The 15357-nt window shown below is 39.8% G+C and overlaps 1 protein-coding gene across 2 annotated transcripts in view; it reads left to right on the top strand.

Annotated features, from left to right (window-relative positions):
- Window positions 1-15357, top strand: part of ATP8B3 (ATPase phospholipid transporting 8B3) — a 119516-nt gene that overhangs the window by 40160 nt on the left and 63999 nt on the right. The window contains exons 1-7 of one of the 2 annotated variants that reach the window (XM_072404990.1): window positions 1961-2022; window positions 2591-2663; window positions 3420-3513; window positions 4921-4991; window positions 7238-7320; window positions 7590-7748; window positions 9019-9107. In XM_072404990.1, coding sequence (XP_072261091.1) covers window positions 2650-2663; window positions 3420-3513; window positions 4921-4991; window positions 7238-7320; window positions 7590-7748; window positions 9019-9107 — 510 coding nt within the window. In that variant the 5' untranslated portion in view covers window positions 1961-2022; window positions 2591-2649. Of the gene's footprint in view, window positions 1-1960; window positions 2023-2590; window positions 2664-3419; window positions 3514-4920; window positions 4992-7237; window positions 7321-7589; window positions 7749-9018; window positions 9108-15357 lie in introns of those variants that run through there. The other variant, XM_072404989.1, reaches the window with a different exon arrangement.

Genomic DNA, 15357 nt, shown 5'->3' with positions numbered 1-15357 from the left:
TATCTGAGCCCCGGCATATTCAATATTTGGAGATTCTCTGGCTTTTTTCATGATATCTTCCTTGGTTCTGTAAAAATGAATCCGACAGATAACATCTCTAGGGCGTTGCGGATCTACGCTGCGCGGGCCCAGGGTTCTATGTATCCGATCTATCTCTATATCGACATCAGATGGGATAGCAAGGAGCTTAGCAAATATTGAGTAGGCAGCTACAGGCAATTCTGAATTCGGTATGGTTTCAGGTAAGCCCCGTATATGGATGTTATTCCGCCTGTTGCGGTTTTCAGCGTCATCGTGCAGCAGATACAACATATTAATTGGCGTCTCATGGCGTTCCAAAATAGCCGCATGGGAAACTAGTTGTGAAGAAAGATCAGCGCATTGGGTTTGTAGAACTGTGGTGACATTAGTAACTTGTTGAACAGACTCACATATGGCGTGGAACTCTGTCTTGCACCTCGCTTCCAGGCGCCCTATACTGTGTTCAAGATCTTGCTTGGTGGGCAAGGCACGTAGGTGGGCTTTCTAGTCCCACTCCTCTTCGGTATCTATATTAGCCGGGCTATGGCTTAGAGATGCCTCTAAAGAGGGCATCATGCAGGGGCTAGGAATGGGAGAGTCAGGGTGTACCTCTTGTAGGAAGATAGAGGAGGCCTCTGGATCTGGTGCAGGTGTGTCTTGCTGCAATCCGGGCTTTGGAGAGGAGCACCGCGACGATGGTGCCTGCTTTTCGGATGCCGGCAAAAATCGAGCCCCCGGCTTTGGGGCCTTGTCGCGGTCCCCGCGGCCTCCCACGGGGAAGAAGCCTGAAATGCCTCTGGTGGAGGGATCGCCCCCTCCGGGGCGTCCCTTCTGTGCCCCCTTCACTTTTGGCCCCATCAGGTCAGTATAAAAAAGGCACCGGAGCGCTTACTCTGGCAGAAACCCCCGGGCGGGATATGGAGCTAGGAGATCAGCGTCCTACTCCGCCGCCATCAGGCCACGCCCCCCAGTCTCTATATTTTTGGTGTGCCAGATTGTACAGGTGAAAAAGGTATTCCTAGCCTCAACCAGTTTTAGGAATACATCTGGGATAATGTTCTGCTTATGAAGACTTTTTAGAGAATGGATTTTGTCTGATGTGTCTGCTAAATCCTGAGCCCTGACTTTCATATGTCATGCGCTCTGTTGTATTACTACTCCCTGGAGGACAGCCTTTAAGGCTTCCCATTGAACTAGGAGTGGTGTAGTGTCTGAAGAGTGGTCACTAAAAAAGTTAGTAATTGTGGTCACTACTATATTTGCGCAGACCGAGTCTTTAAATAGGATGTCATTGCATTTCTATGTCCATTCCCTGCTTCCTGCTTGTGGTATGTGGAAAGTTACATTTACGGATGAGTGATCGGACCAAAGGCAGTTATCAATAGAGGCTACAGGGCCCAAATCTAGTGTTCTGTGGCTCACTAAGATATAGTCAATTTGTGAATACATATAGTGAGGGACAGAATAAAAGGTATAGTCCTTAACTATGGGATGCAGGGTGTCCACCATTTGGAGGTCGTGTAACTTAAGTTCTGAATACGTTTAATTTGGAGTATGAGACAGGGGTCTTCCTTGAAAGGTGTCGATGTGGAGGTTAAAAGCAAAGTCCCCTCCCACTATGAGTGTGCCATCCACGAACCCCTTTAAGATATCCAAATATTTTATGGATGCCACTGGGGCCTATTAATTGGATCAGTCTTTAGAGGCCACAGTATAAGTCTTCCCCCTTATAAAAATCTTTGTGAATAGGTCTGCCCTGAGAATCTATGATAGTATCTAGTTGGAAGGGTAATGTTTTGTAAAAGGCTATGGAAACACGTTTCAATTCGGCTTCTGGGTTGGAGCTGTGTGGTTTGTTACTTTTTTAGTTTTTTTTAGTTTGTTTTGTTTTACAAATTAGTTTTCAGTTGTTTAAAAGGTTACAGTTATTTCTTCACAGGCCCGGCACAAAAGTGACAGAGAAATAAACAACCGACCATGCGAGATCCTTAAGGAAAAAAGGTAATTGTTTTTATTTTGACAAAGAAAGGTGTTCACATCTGTCACACTTCCTCGTTAAAGCACAGGCTTCCTCTCTCTTGTGCATGCCTGCAGTTCTAAATCTGGGCGTGCCTGCTCTTCCAGTTTTAATCAGTATCACCCCTCCTGCCAGCCAATTAGAACATAGCCTCTAAATCACCATTGGATATTTAGCGTTTTCCGTTCTGTGTTTACTAGCGGATGTACCAAAATATAACAAGGCAGATCTGCACTTTTGCACCAAAGTGAGGAACATATACTTACATGGAATGGTACACGGCATTATATTATGTATCATTGATGGACACTACAATTGTAATTATAGATCAAAATAAAGCCTGGATATACATTGAGTATTGAGAAAACAGGACAAAAATACATTTTTTAGCTACATTAAACCTGTGTTTAAAAGGTTTTGTTTTATTAAGCTGTTTAAAATTTAGGAGTAGAAATCATTATTGTTGTACATTTTTTTCATAGAATGTTTTTTTAACATTAGTACTTGTATTGTTAATGCCTATTTGGAAAATTCACTAATTTATACCTGCAGTTTCTCAAAGGAGAAATGGAAGGACCTTCAGGTTGGAGATATTGTTCAGCTACATAAGGATGATTTTGTACCAGTAAGTGTTAATATTTGGTATTCAGTAGGATCTTGCAAATTAGACCATTACCTTTAAATTGTAACTGAATCCTGGGTACACTTAATAAATACATTTTTATAAAAATATGTAAATATAAAAGAGTTTACAGGTTTAAATGAAAGGTGTGTATGTAGTTTGCTATTGTATCTGAAAATATTTGGTTGTTGGATGGCTCAGTCTTCAATACTTTTTGAGTCACTGACCTGAACCCAGAATGCAGCAAGGGAGTCAGAACATTAGATCTACATATTTTTCTTAGATAGAGTCACTTAGCATTAGACTTAGAGGACAGTAATAGCTGCCGGTGCAGTTTGTCAGAACATTTGAGCAGTGGATAGTAGGGATTGTTGGGGTCAGTTACTTAATTTTTAAAGTTAAAGAACCTAATGAAGTTTGCATCTATTGATTACTATAGTAGGGGAAAATAAATATCCCAAAAAAATAAAAATAAGTTAATTAACCAAGTACAAAATGTTTAATCAGTTTAGTGTTGATAAACAACCCAACCTCTTTCCAACAGTTAAGGTTAAATCCTGTGCCACATTTAAGGAGGTCAATTTGGAAACCTTAATTGCCACAATGTCCCCAACATACAATTGAACAACTAATGCTGAATAATTATGAAGGGGTATAGCACCCTTTATTGTACTGGGCTTAAGTAATTTTTAAGTCTAAAAAACACTTTATATGTACACAAAATTTTGGAGACAGTCTAAGAGAGATTATATTTCATAGGAAGAAACCACTTATGCAGATAGATTCAAACATTAAAGTGGGGCCTGACTGTAAAATTGGAGAACAGATGCTGATAATTATTTTGTGGCTGCAGGTAAGACTTTGTATTGCTTATCCTATAGCCTAAAAAGCCAAATGTGTTTAATGTTTTCTTAAGATTTAGCATGTGAACTGATGAAATAGTGGAGGATGAAAAGAATATCAGGGATTTAGGAATGTTTATTATATTAAGCCCTTGGGTGGTAGGGTCTAATCAAATGGCAGCACTAGAGCAATGCATAGCATAAAGTAGAATATAGAAATTAAGGCAACCTGGTAAATTATATTTTTTTTGAAAAAAAACAGGCATCCTTAAATGCTAGGTGAAAGCAAATATCAAAGAAAAGGAAGAGGGGAGTGATGGGTTTTAAAGGTTGCAAAATCACATATCCACAGCCTAGAAAAAAATGGGACCTTAAAATCATTGGTCATTATGCTTTCTACAGCAGGAAAAGACCCCACCCTAACAACAAGCAATACGTTTTGAAAGTGAAGATCTTGAAATTACCCTGGTGCCCACTTGTGTATTAAACTTGCAGTATTCTCAGCAGTACAGTGGTCTCAGTGGCCATGGTTGCCAAACATTACTATATTTGCTTGGATACTGACATAGAAACAATAGTAAACATTTTATTGCAACTATTTATCAGTCCAAGGCTTACAATGTTTCAGTAGTACCCTATGATTTCAGCTTGTGAAACATTATTAATAATGCTAAAGTAAGCAGTTTTTCAAAAGGAATGTTATGTAGCTAGCACCGTAGACAAAAAGGTAAGCATGTATTATTGTTAAACTCCCAGCCTACTGTGAGGGAAACTAGTGTTTATTAGCTGCCTGGAGTTGAGCTTTAACCTAATTTGCTCTTTTGATAAAAGAAGACAGATTTATTCAATCATATAAACTCACCTCTTTTCAGACTTTTCAGTCCAAATTTTCTGTCAATTAAAAGGTGTAATAGGTGTCCTTTGTGCTGCATAATTAACTTACGTATTGTACTCACAGAATTCCTTGTCACTTATTTAATGTTTGTTTGAAGTATAAATATTGTATAAAGGTATTAAATACAGAAATAGTAAACAAAAGTTTTAAAATTAATACACTTAATACACTACAAAAGATTTGAAACCAATATACTTGACCCAAATTGTTAAAATTTACCCAAATTGTTTTAGTTCTGTTAAGTTTGTAATAAATGATTGAATGTATTGGGTGACCTATGCCAGACAATAACAGTAAAATATGCACTGTACATATATATCCTGAATACATTGTTACATATACATTCAATACATATACTGTTATAAAAAACACCAAATACTATGTTGGCAAACCGGCAATGTAAGACTTTAAATAATTTACAATTAGTTGAGTAATGAAAGGGTCTCTCTTTTAATGCATTGTTGCGGTTGTTTAGTTGTTCATTACATTGTTTCAAACATTGTTTGAAACTACTTTTTTACAGGCAGATATGCTTTTACTATACACATCAGAACCAAACAGTTTGTGTTATTTGGAGACCACAGATATCGATGGGTAAGTAACAATTTAAAGTTCAAGTATTGACTATTTTAACCTATCTAGGTGCTAGGACACAATGTGCTTACAAAACATCCATCTGTGCCCGATCTTGTCTGACCTCAGAAGCTAAGCAGGGTTGAGCCTGGTTAGTACTTGGATGCGAGACAAAACACCTATCAAAGATATATGGAGATGGAAATTAACAAAGCACATAATTTGGTACATTTGTAATTGCATTGCATACATCCCTTGAAGTAGTGACTGAAATGTTTATACCCATTTAGTGTAAGGGTGATAATGAAATCTAAATTTAACCGGCAGACATTAGCTATTTTAGTCCCTCCAAAGGTTTTGGCAATAATGTGCAATTTATAAAGCATGTATGCATATTATGACAGACTAACCATGAGAAACATTTCCCTCCAGCTCTCCTTCCTTATATTTTGGAGTCTTTTGCCACTTGATTGGCTGGGCTGGAACTAGTAATTTCCATGCATGCACACTGCATGCATGTCATTGATGTAATTGTGCTGCGTTATACACTGAATTTAACATGTGGGGTTCAGTGTGCTCTGAAAGAAGACATTTGTATTCCACTGGGTTAACTGCTCATGGCAAGATACTTTAAACACTTGTGAGAAATACGTTTCAACTGCTTGCAAAGTCTGTTAGAAGCAGTTCAAAGACAAACCATTCTGAGGTGCTGCACATTTTTCTTAAATAGTCCACTGCAATGCCAATGCAGACAAATGCCTATTACCACTCTGGTGAATAGAAGTGGTTCTTTTACAAAATACTACTTGAATTTTCTGTAAGAGATGAAAGGTGGGCAGAAGTACAGTCTATTATCAAAATAAAGCCTGCATTTTAGCTGTTTTGCACAAAATACTTTAGCCCCAAGTAGGTTTGGGTAATAGATTGGAAATGTTGTGACAGCTTCATAAAGAAACCTGGCTTCTTTTTTCTTTTGCAAAAATGCAAAACAACTGTTTATTTAAAGCATAACCTCTCATTTACATGGGAAACCTGCATATATGTCCATGACACACATGAAAGAAAGTGACCAGCACAGGGCAAATGACAAAACGTAATGAATATAACAAATATTTGCAAAGATAACAATATAGGTTCTACTATCACTAATACTTAGCAAAGATATATAAATAAAGTAAATATACGGTAAAATAATTACAAAAAACAAACAGCATAAATTTTAACTAAGTGTTGTCAGTATTGTTATAAAATAGACATTTTGATTAATTCATACCCTGTACAGCTCAGAGACACGGGATTTGTGTCATGAATGCAATTCATTTAATAATATGTTTAAAAAAGGTGTAACAATGGTGACGATATGAATTTACAAAATGGAAGTTTTTAATGTATTTTATTTAAATATTATATTGTCCTTTGTTATCCTTGTGATATTGGAGAGAGCACTAATGTCAGATTTCCCCTTTAATGTACAGGAGTGGAGGCTGGAGTTCCACTTTAGGACCTTTGTTTAAAAGTATAGCACATGATCATAAATTATCCTTTGTCAGACATTCCCTTTTCTGTTAGCAAATAACCCACCAGAACATTCTTCCAGATCTGCTAGTTTACAGCAGGCATTGCAAAAATTGAGATTCTGTGGCGCCAAGTGTCATAAAACTCAGGATCTGGCAGATAAGTGTAGTGAAGTGGCCTCTAACTGACCTATGAGCTGTATTCAGGAACACATTTATTAGTAATTGTCATACTTCCATCACACAGTTCCATACAAAGTATTAGGTTGCTGGTTTATAGCCAGATCATTGTGTGAGCATTTTGAGGCCTAGGAGACGTAGTCTCCTTGGCCTCAGGAAAGCCTGGATTTCCTATTTAGCCAAGTTCCAGACATGGCTAGCTTGGTCTCTTTCAAACTCAATATTTTGTGCTAACTAATATTCTGGGGGATGGAAAAAGCCATGTAAGCCTATCAGAGGGAGCTCTCACACATACTATCTTGTTGCTAAGGACAACAGCTTTGGCAGACTGAGCACTGCAGGGAGCGCAGTGACTCTGACTAATAACTTGAACTTTTTATAGGCAACCTTGACCAAAGCAAACCAGCTTTCACTTAAGTATTTTTCATTGTTTTATTAGTCTTTCTCCCCTGTTATGCTCTGTGTTGAGGCGATCGTCACAATCCTATTGCAATAAGTAATTGTGAAATACTGAAATACTTACTGTTTTCTTTATTTGATTAAAATAAATTACTTTGTTTTTTTTTATTATAGAGAAACAAATCTGAAATTTAAGCAAGCCTTAATGGTAACACATTGTGAACTATGCACAACAGAGGCACTAGCTGCATTTAATGGTAAGAATGATTTTGGAATGCAAATACATTGTTGTGTACATTGTGAAGCAGAATGTAAAGACTTTAATACACACTGTACTTTTAAACAAAATGATTTACACACTACAACATTGATTTACATATGTAAAATATACAAAAATATATTGTATATTTTATATGAGGACATTTGTTCTTTCTTTTCCCAGCAGCGCTTACATTGTAAAGCACTAGTTTAGTATGAGTGGTTTATTTGCCAGAATGGTTTTATTTGTTTACTTTATACATTACAGGTAAAATCATCTGTGAAGAGCCCAACAGCAACATGCATTCCTTTACAGGAACATTGGAGTGGAATGGAGAGAAGTATTCATTGGATAATGACTGTATTCTTTTAAGGGGCTGTAAGATACGAAACACTAAATATTGCTTTGGACTAGTAATTTATGCAGGTACCCAATCATAACAGAATACATTTACATTTTTATATAATAACATTTTGTCTTTTTTGAGAAATAAACCACTGCTTGAGTTTAACTTATTGACAACATAAGAGTAGCAATCTAGTCTTTTAAATTATTAGATAATTATTTACCTAAATTATTTTGCACACCTGATTGCATGCTGTTCATACCTTTATAGTCAGTTTATTAAACCTCAGATATTGCTCAGTATTTTTTATTACAAAGTATTTATATAGCGCCGACATATTACGCAGCACTTTAAAAAGTCCATAGTCATATCACTAACTGTCCCTTAAACTGGCTCACAATCTAATGTCCCTGCCATAGTCATATGTCTTTCAATACTTCTAAAGTCAATTTTGGGGGAAACCAATTACTCTAGGTGCATTGTTTTGAAATGTGGGAGGAAACCGGAGTACGCATGGGAGAACCTGCAAACTCCATGCAGATAATGTCCTGGCCGAGAGTTGAACTTGGGACCTAACGCTGCAAAGGCCAAAATGCTAACCTCTGAGTCGCCATGCTGCCCATTTAAACAGCCCATGGAGTGAAATAACTTACATAAATACTAATAAAATGCTTATATAAATACGTGTATTTATATAAATGAAAGCACAAGGGGAATGTGCTTTTTTGATCAAAATTTTTTAACAAACATTAATAGATGAAATAGTTACTATACAATAATAACAATTGGCCCAAAAAACTGGTATTGCTCCTTTTAAAGAAATTACGTCCCTTTTTGCATAACTTCCTAACTGACACTAACTTGTGAAATTTCTTACCACTCCACCATACAACATTTCCTCAGTTAATGTATTGTTAATAATGTTTTTGTGTCTTTCCTTTATGAACTGTCCTACTATTGCCTACAACACTTCAAACTGTAATCCTCTATTTGTCCTTTTTTAGCCATTTCTTGGTAAGGTGTGCTTTGGATCAATGTGTTAAAAGTTCCATTTACAGTTCAAATGCAATTTTTGTACAAACGACCTCCCATTCTAATAAAGCACACTTAGATATAATGCAAGAGTAATTTTAACACACACATATCTTAAATTTGAACAGATTATTTTCATGTAAAATATACAACGTCTGAGCACAATTCAGTACAGAACTGTAAATTCTAGTTGTGGACCATATTTTAAAACAATTATATAAAATATATCCTAATAATATATTGTATTGCAAACTATCCTAATTATGCCATCAAATATATTATATTGATTTTTCCTGATAAATTATTTCTCCTTAAAAGGATTTGAGACCAAAATAATGAAGAATTGTGGAAAGGTTAATGTAAAGAAAACAAAATTGGACCTCATGATGAATTATCTTGTAGGCACAGTAAGTATTTATTTAGTATCCATTTAAGTGTAAGTCTGCAAATTATTATTAAATAAAGGGGTAAATGAAATGAAATTTCTATTAATTTTGTTAGAGCTCATTTGTTATGCTTGTAAATTAAATGTTTTAAATAGTATATTGCTTTATATAAAACATATACTGTAATTTCTTTTTTTTTTTAATCATTTTTTATTTAAATTTTCCAAAAATATAAAACGTACAGCAATGACAATAAACAGACACAGTATGGATAAAACATCACATAACATTGCAGACAGAAACAATAAAGAAGAAAATGAGAAAAAAAAGAAAAATATAAAAAAGGGCAGGGGAGAGAGGATTGTTGCCATACAAAGGGGTAAGACAAAGCCCAAGGGAAACAGGAGTTAAATGGGGTGAGGGAGCGGTAGAAAGGGAATATCTACTCTGGAGCCTATTAAACAACTATATGACCTATAAGAACAATAACCATCAAAAACTTCCGGGAGCGATTACAGAACCCAAGGATGCTAAGAACCTTATATGCCTATATTTTAGTACAGGTGTACAAGAGAATATTATCTCTATATTCTGAGGGGTCCTGGAATTGTATCCAGTAAAACCAAGTGTTGCTGAACCTCTCTTCTGTACCATGTAGGGATGCAGTGAGGTCTTCCATAAGCATAATCTCGTTCGACTGTCACCATAGTGGCACACAGGCCCTGGCTGCATTAACCATGTTTAATATTAGATTTACGAAAAGGCTTTCTGGGGTCTAACATTGTAATGTAGAAGGAAAAATGCAGGGTCTTTTGGGATAGGGAGGTCTGTAAAATTTTGCATGATTTCTCTTCTATCCAGGTCACATCTCCAACATCTGACCGGTGTGTCCGGGAATATTTGGTGTGTACCCTTGTCACAATAGCTGTTGGTTCCCACTAAATCGTTCTGCAGTGTCCTGTGCATGTCTGCCTCATCAAGCTGCCAAGTGCAGCACTCGATCTCTGTCTCTGTCTGAGTTAGCATGCAGCACTTTCTGGTCTCACATGTCTGTGGGCAGTCTTGCTTACACTGACACAGCACAGGGAGGCGGAGCTCCTCAAAGGGGCAGAGGGTATTTAGTCTCAGCAGTAATGGAGGCTGGCGCTATGACTTTGTAACGGCTACCTTGCTACCCTGCAGTGTGCCTCTTGCTATTTCCTGACCTGACCTGTGCCTGGACTCCGTTGGTCTGCCACCTGTTTCCACACCGAGGCCACTCCTGCTTTCCTCCTCAGGTAGGGTGACCCCAAGGGTCCTGACTTGATGACCTCCTGCAGCAAAGAGCCTGGTGGCCTCATTCACACCTGCCTCTTCCTCACTAAAGCACAAGCATCCCTCTCCTGCGCATGCTTGCAGTTCTGAAGCTGGGTGTGCCTCTGTTTCCAAGCTTTATCAATTCCGTCCAATCCGCTGGCCAATCAAAAGATAGCCTCTTGATCAGCCCTGGCTATTTAGCTGGCTCACAGACTGCACTTTGTGTTCGTGCAACAAGTCTTACTAGTGCCCAGCTCCCTAGTTCTGTGAACTAGTTCCTGTACACCTGCTGCTTAATCCAGTGTTTCCAGTGTCCAGCTCATGTGTTAACCCTTCTTTGTCCAGTTTGTTGGTTCCCAGCCAACTTCCCTGTGCTGTTACTGTGTTCCTGTCTGCCTGTGGATATCCCTGCATCACCTGTACCTCCTGCTGTATCCAGTGTCTCCTGCAGTGGCCATGTGGCCAGTGTCATTGCTGTCTGTCTCCTGGATCCCTGGCTATTGACCCCTGGCTATTGACCTGACCTCTCTTGCTGCCTGTCTCAACCCCGGCTTTTCTTGACTATCCTTCTGCTTAGTGATTTGGTACCTTGCTTTGCCCACCTTGGTGTGCCCAAGGACTGCAACCTGGTAGTAACCAGCAGCGCAACATCCTCACCATCAGAGGCTCTGGAGAAAACCTGGTTTCTCTGCGCCTTGGCCCTTCTCAGGGCTCACACCACCTTTGTGCAAACCATAGCGCCCCTAGTGGTCCTGTCTCTCCGAGCATGACAGCCTCCAGTCTACTGGCCCGTCACCCCTTGCAGGGTGCCCTGGTGAAGACCTGGTGTCACTTTCACTACGCGCTTTGGGTGATCCCCTGCTACCTGCCTGGGCCTTTCAAATAATAGGAGGGTTTGGGAAAGGCTCTGTGTTGAAGGTGGTGATTTGAAAAAATGTATATATTGGTTTGCTCGCCATTGAGTTTAACTGGTTCAATTAATACTGTGAATTCCATTAGTGTGGGCCACTGATTGTGTGTAAGAAACTGTTGGGCTCTGCTTAAATTACATGCGGCTAGAGCAAGAAATCCCAGATCCTCCTGGCCTGGTGAGAAGGATGGGTAACAAGAAGGTGAAAAGTGTGGTGAATGGCTCAGGGTTGGGAGGTGTTTTTAAAACAGGCATAGCGTAGGGTCTATGGTTGTTATGCAAGTGGGTGTGGACCCACTGTGCCACTGACTGGGTATGCTCCAGAGGGGCATAACTAAGCCGCTACCAGGTCTTCACTAGAGCCTCTGATGGTGAGGATAGGCTTGGGCTGCAGGGAAGCTGCCAGGTGCCACTCCAGAGCAATCCCCAGGCCAGTGGCAGCTGACCACAGGAGTCAGGATACCCGGTACAAGCACCGAGGGGCTTGCATGGCCAGGAAGGTGAAGGCAATTAGACAAGGTCCAGAAACCAGATCCGAGGTCAGGGTCAGGCGGCAATCAGGCAAAGGTCCAAAAACATAATCCGAAGTCAGGGTCAGGCGGCACGACCTGCAGTGCTAACAATGGTGGAATGTTACGTCAGCTGTTGTAAGGCCAAGTGGGTCATATGAGGAAGTGAATGTAACAATATGTTGCAGAAGATTTGTTCTAGACCCACCCACTGTTTACAGAATGAGTGGTGGCCGCAACATATTATAGGGAGAATGTTGGTATCCCCAAATCACCTTGCGATTTGGATAGGAAAAGCGGCTTATGGCCTGAGGCTCTTCCCCTCGACCAAAAAAACAAGGAGTGTACATTTTTTGAAAAATTAGGTTAATATATTGATTGGGAAGTGCCTGGAACAAATACAGCAGCCTTGGTAACACATTTATTTTACCAATGTTTATCAGTTCAAACCATGAAAACAGTCCCTACCCTACTATCTCCGAATGTCCGCCCAGATACGTGAAAATGTATGTGTGTTCCTAAGTACTTAAGTCTCACTTCCGACCATCGGATGTAAAAAGACTGGGTGACCTGCGTCAAAAGGTGTGATATTCATTGTCTCCGATTGAGTTGGATAAAGTCCCATAGTCTCTCAATTTTTTCATTAAATTGGGAAGAGAGGGTATTGAGGTTGGGGACTACGAACATTAAGTCGTCAGCGAATGCTGATGCATGCCACCTGTCGATAGGCCTGTTAAATCTACATTATTTATAATACCACAATGCAGCGGTTTAAGTGTCAAAATGAAAATGGAAGGAGAGAGCGGGCAGCACTGTTGTGTCCCATTACAGATAAGAAACAAAGGCAAGTTAAATCCATTAACTCTAACGCTTGGTGAGTGGATCCAAGGTAGCATCTTGTCCCTAATACCTATGTTTTGTGCTTTCAGAAAATGGGGGCTAGGGTATCATAGAACGGTAAGGTGAGGTAAAGCCATCCAGGCAAAGAGCTCACTGGAGCTTCTCGTCAGTCATTGCAACTTCCAGGGAGATACTCTCTATCTCCTGCAGTTTTGGCATACTAGAACAAGAGAGATTGGATGGCTTTTACCCTGTATGCGTACCACCCCTCGCTGTTTTCTGGGAGATATCATAAATATTTTGGTAGAAGTTTCTGCTGCCTGCCCTGACCTTTGGCTTGTCTGACCATTCTCTGGCTCTCGCTCCGGCACCACGTTTTGTTCCTGCTAGTTAGAAGTTACCTGCCTTTGCCTGCAGCTCGCTACACAACATCTTCACCTCTAGAGGCTCTGGAGAGGACTGAGCTGTTTCTTTGACTCTGCACCCTGTGCAAGTCTCCACCCACTGGGCTGGTGACACAGAAGGTCCACTACTTTGCCCTGTGGAGCTGTGAGAGTTTGTCTAGGCCATGGACCCTGCTGACATTCCGTTGTCTGACTCCATGCAGGACCTTCCAGAGTGGATACAAAAAAAGTAGTCTCTTCAAATTAAAGTTCTGGACTTCCTCTGGAGGTGTGACAAACTTTTTAATCATCTCCAATCTGCAATTAATCAGCCTCCTACTTCTGCGTCTGTAACTCCAGCCTCTGTACCTAAGACCCCAGTACCCGTTACAGTTCGGTCTTCCATGCCACCTTAACCGGATACCTACTTCTCTCCGCTACTCAGGTAATCGTAAGCTTTGTTGTGGATTTAATAATCAATGCCAAATTCAGTTTGAATTGCAGCCCTGTAACTTTCCTACAGAACAAACCAAGGTGGCTTTTTTAATTTCTTTGTTGTCAGAGGAAGCCCTTGCTTGGGCTTTGCCCCTTTGGGAAAAGGGCGATTCTATTCTGGGAGACTTCAATGCCTTTCAACAAACCTTATGCAAGGTCTTGGATTAAACCTAGCCTCTTCTACAGCCTCAGAACTCTTGGGCCTACGTCAAGCCTCCCCCTTGGTAGTGAGATTTAAAACTTGGCATCCAAATTAAATTGGTAAAATGACACCCTGGTGGCAGTCTTCTGGCAGGGGCTTGCAGGCCATAAAAAAGATGAGCTTGCTGGCAGTGATCTTCCCTCTACCCTTGATGACCTGGTGTCTGTCTGTGTCTAGATAGACATTCGCTTCCAGGAGCGAACTCAGAAAACCCAGAAAGTCCAGCATTTCATTAAATTGGCTCCAATTTTCCAAAACCCCCTCTTTTCACAGTTGAGCCTAGGCAAGTGGACCATGCTCAACTCCTGAGGAGTGGGCCCGCCTTCCTGTCCAGCAAGTTTGCTCTTCAGTCTTGTCCCTGGGTTACACAAACAATACTGGGAATTTGTGGATGTTTTCTGCAAAAAACAGGCTGATAATCTACCACCTCATTGCCCTTACGATTGTGCTATTGACCTCCTCCCTGGTTCTTCTGCCCCTCGTGGCAGAGTATATTCTCTCTCTAGAATAAATTGTTTGGAAGGCTGCCGCTGGGTCAGTGCTGACCACTATACCACCACGAATATTTCTAAATAAGATTTGCACCTCTCTCATATGTATTAAAAAAAGTTTTTCTTTGAAAGAACTTGGACTACACCTACTCATATAAGACCGTATACCAGTAAAAAAGCAAGAATATTTGACAGCTCAACGATGTGCATATAGGAAATACAATGCAGACTCACCACTCTGTCAAATATGGATGTCTTAAAGTAGCAAACTACTATGAAGCCTAAAGGACAACATCTCAGTAACAAAGTGTCCAAAATTTTAACTCTCCCATATGTACAATAGATGAGCACCCCTAATCATACGAGTTTTACTACCCCAGACTGTACAATATTACTATTTCAATCATATATGACACCAGAACTAGATAACAATGCAGATCTCTCATGAGTTACAATAAGGTTTAAGGGATGTCCTAAACAGCAAATTCCAAGTAAAAACTTTCAGCCTGTTCCACAAGCCATTTCCGCTCAAAACAAGCAAAAATTATTTTACTGTGGTATTTGCGATCAAGCATTAACAAATACTAAGTCCTCCAATCCCCTGAGGAAGCCCAGCAGGGCGAAACGCCTTGGGAATTAGAGGACAAGAAATAACAAAATACTATATGTACTTAACATACTGTATGTACTTAACAACAATTTTTGTATTCATTTTTACTTTTTACAAAATAATTTGAGCCAAAAAAACCCTTTTTTGTTTTGGTGTATTCTTCATACACAAACAATTTAATCTATGTATCATTCAGGGGTTGGCTCCAGAAATAGGATAATTTACCAACTACACAAATAATACTTGAGTAAGTTAAATATTTTCTCTCTATTCTGGAAACCAAAGCCATGTCAGAATACTTTCAAGAGAATTTGACGAGGGTTTTCATTTGTAAGTCCTCTTCCCCAGCAGGGGCAGGATGCTTCTTTGTACAGAAAAATGATGGTTCCCTGTGTCCCTGCATTGACTACAGAGGTCTAAACAAGATTAAATCCCTTGCCTCTGATCTTCGAATTGTTTGATTGTCTCAAAGGAGCATCTGTCTTCACCAAGCTTGATTTGCGGGGTGTCTACAATTAAATTTGCATTCGCGAGG

The sequence above is a fragment of the Pyxicephalus adspersus genome, chromosome 3 (assembly GCF_032062135.1).
Source record: "Pyxicephalus adspersus chromosome 3, UCB_Pads_2.0, whole genome shotgun sequence".
NCBI lineage: Eukaryota > Metazoa > Chordata > Amphibia > Anura > Pyxicephalidae > Pyxicephalus > Pyxicephalus adspersus.
Note: the sequence above shows the minus strand (reverse complement) of the source record. Positions and strands in the feature narration are given on the sequence as shown.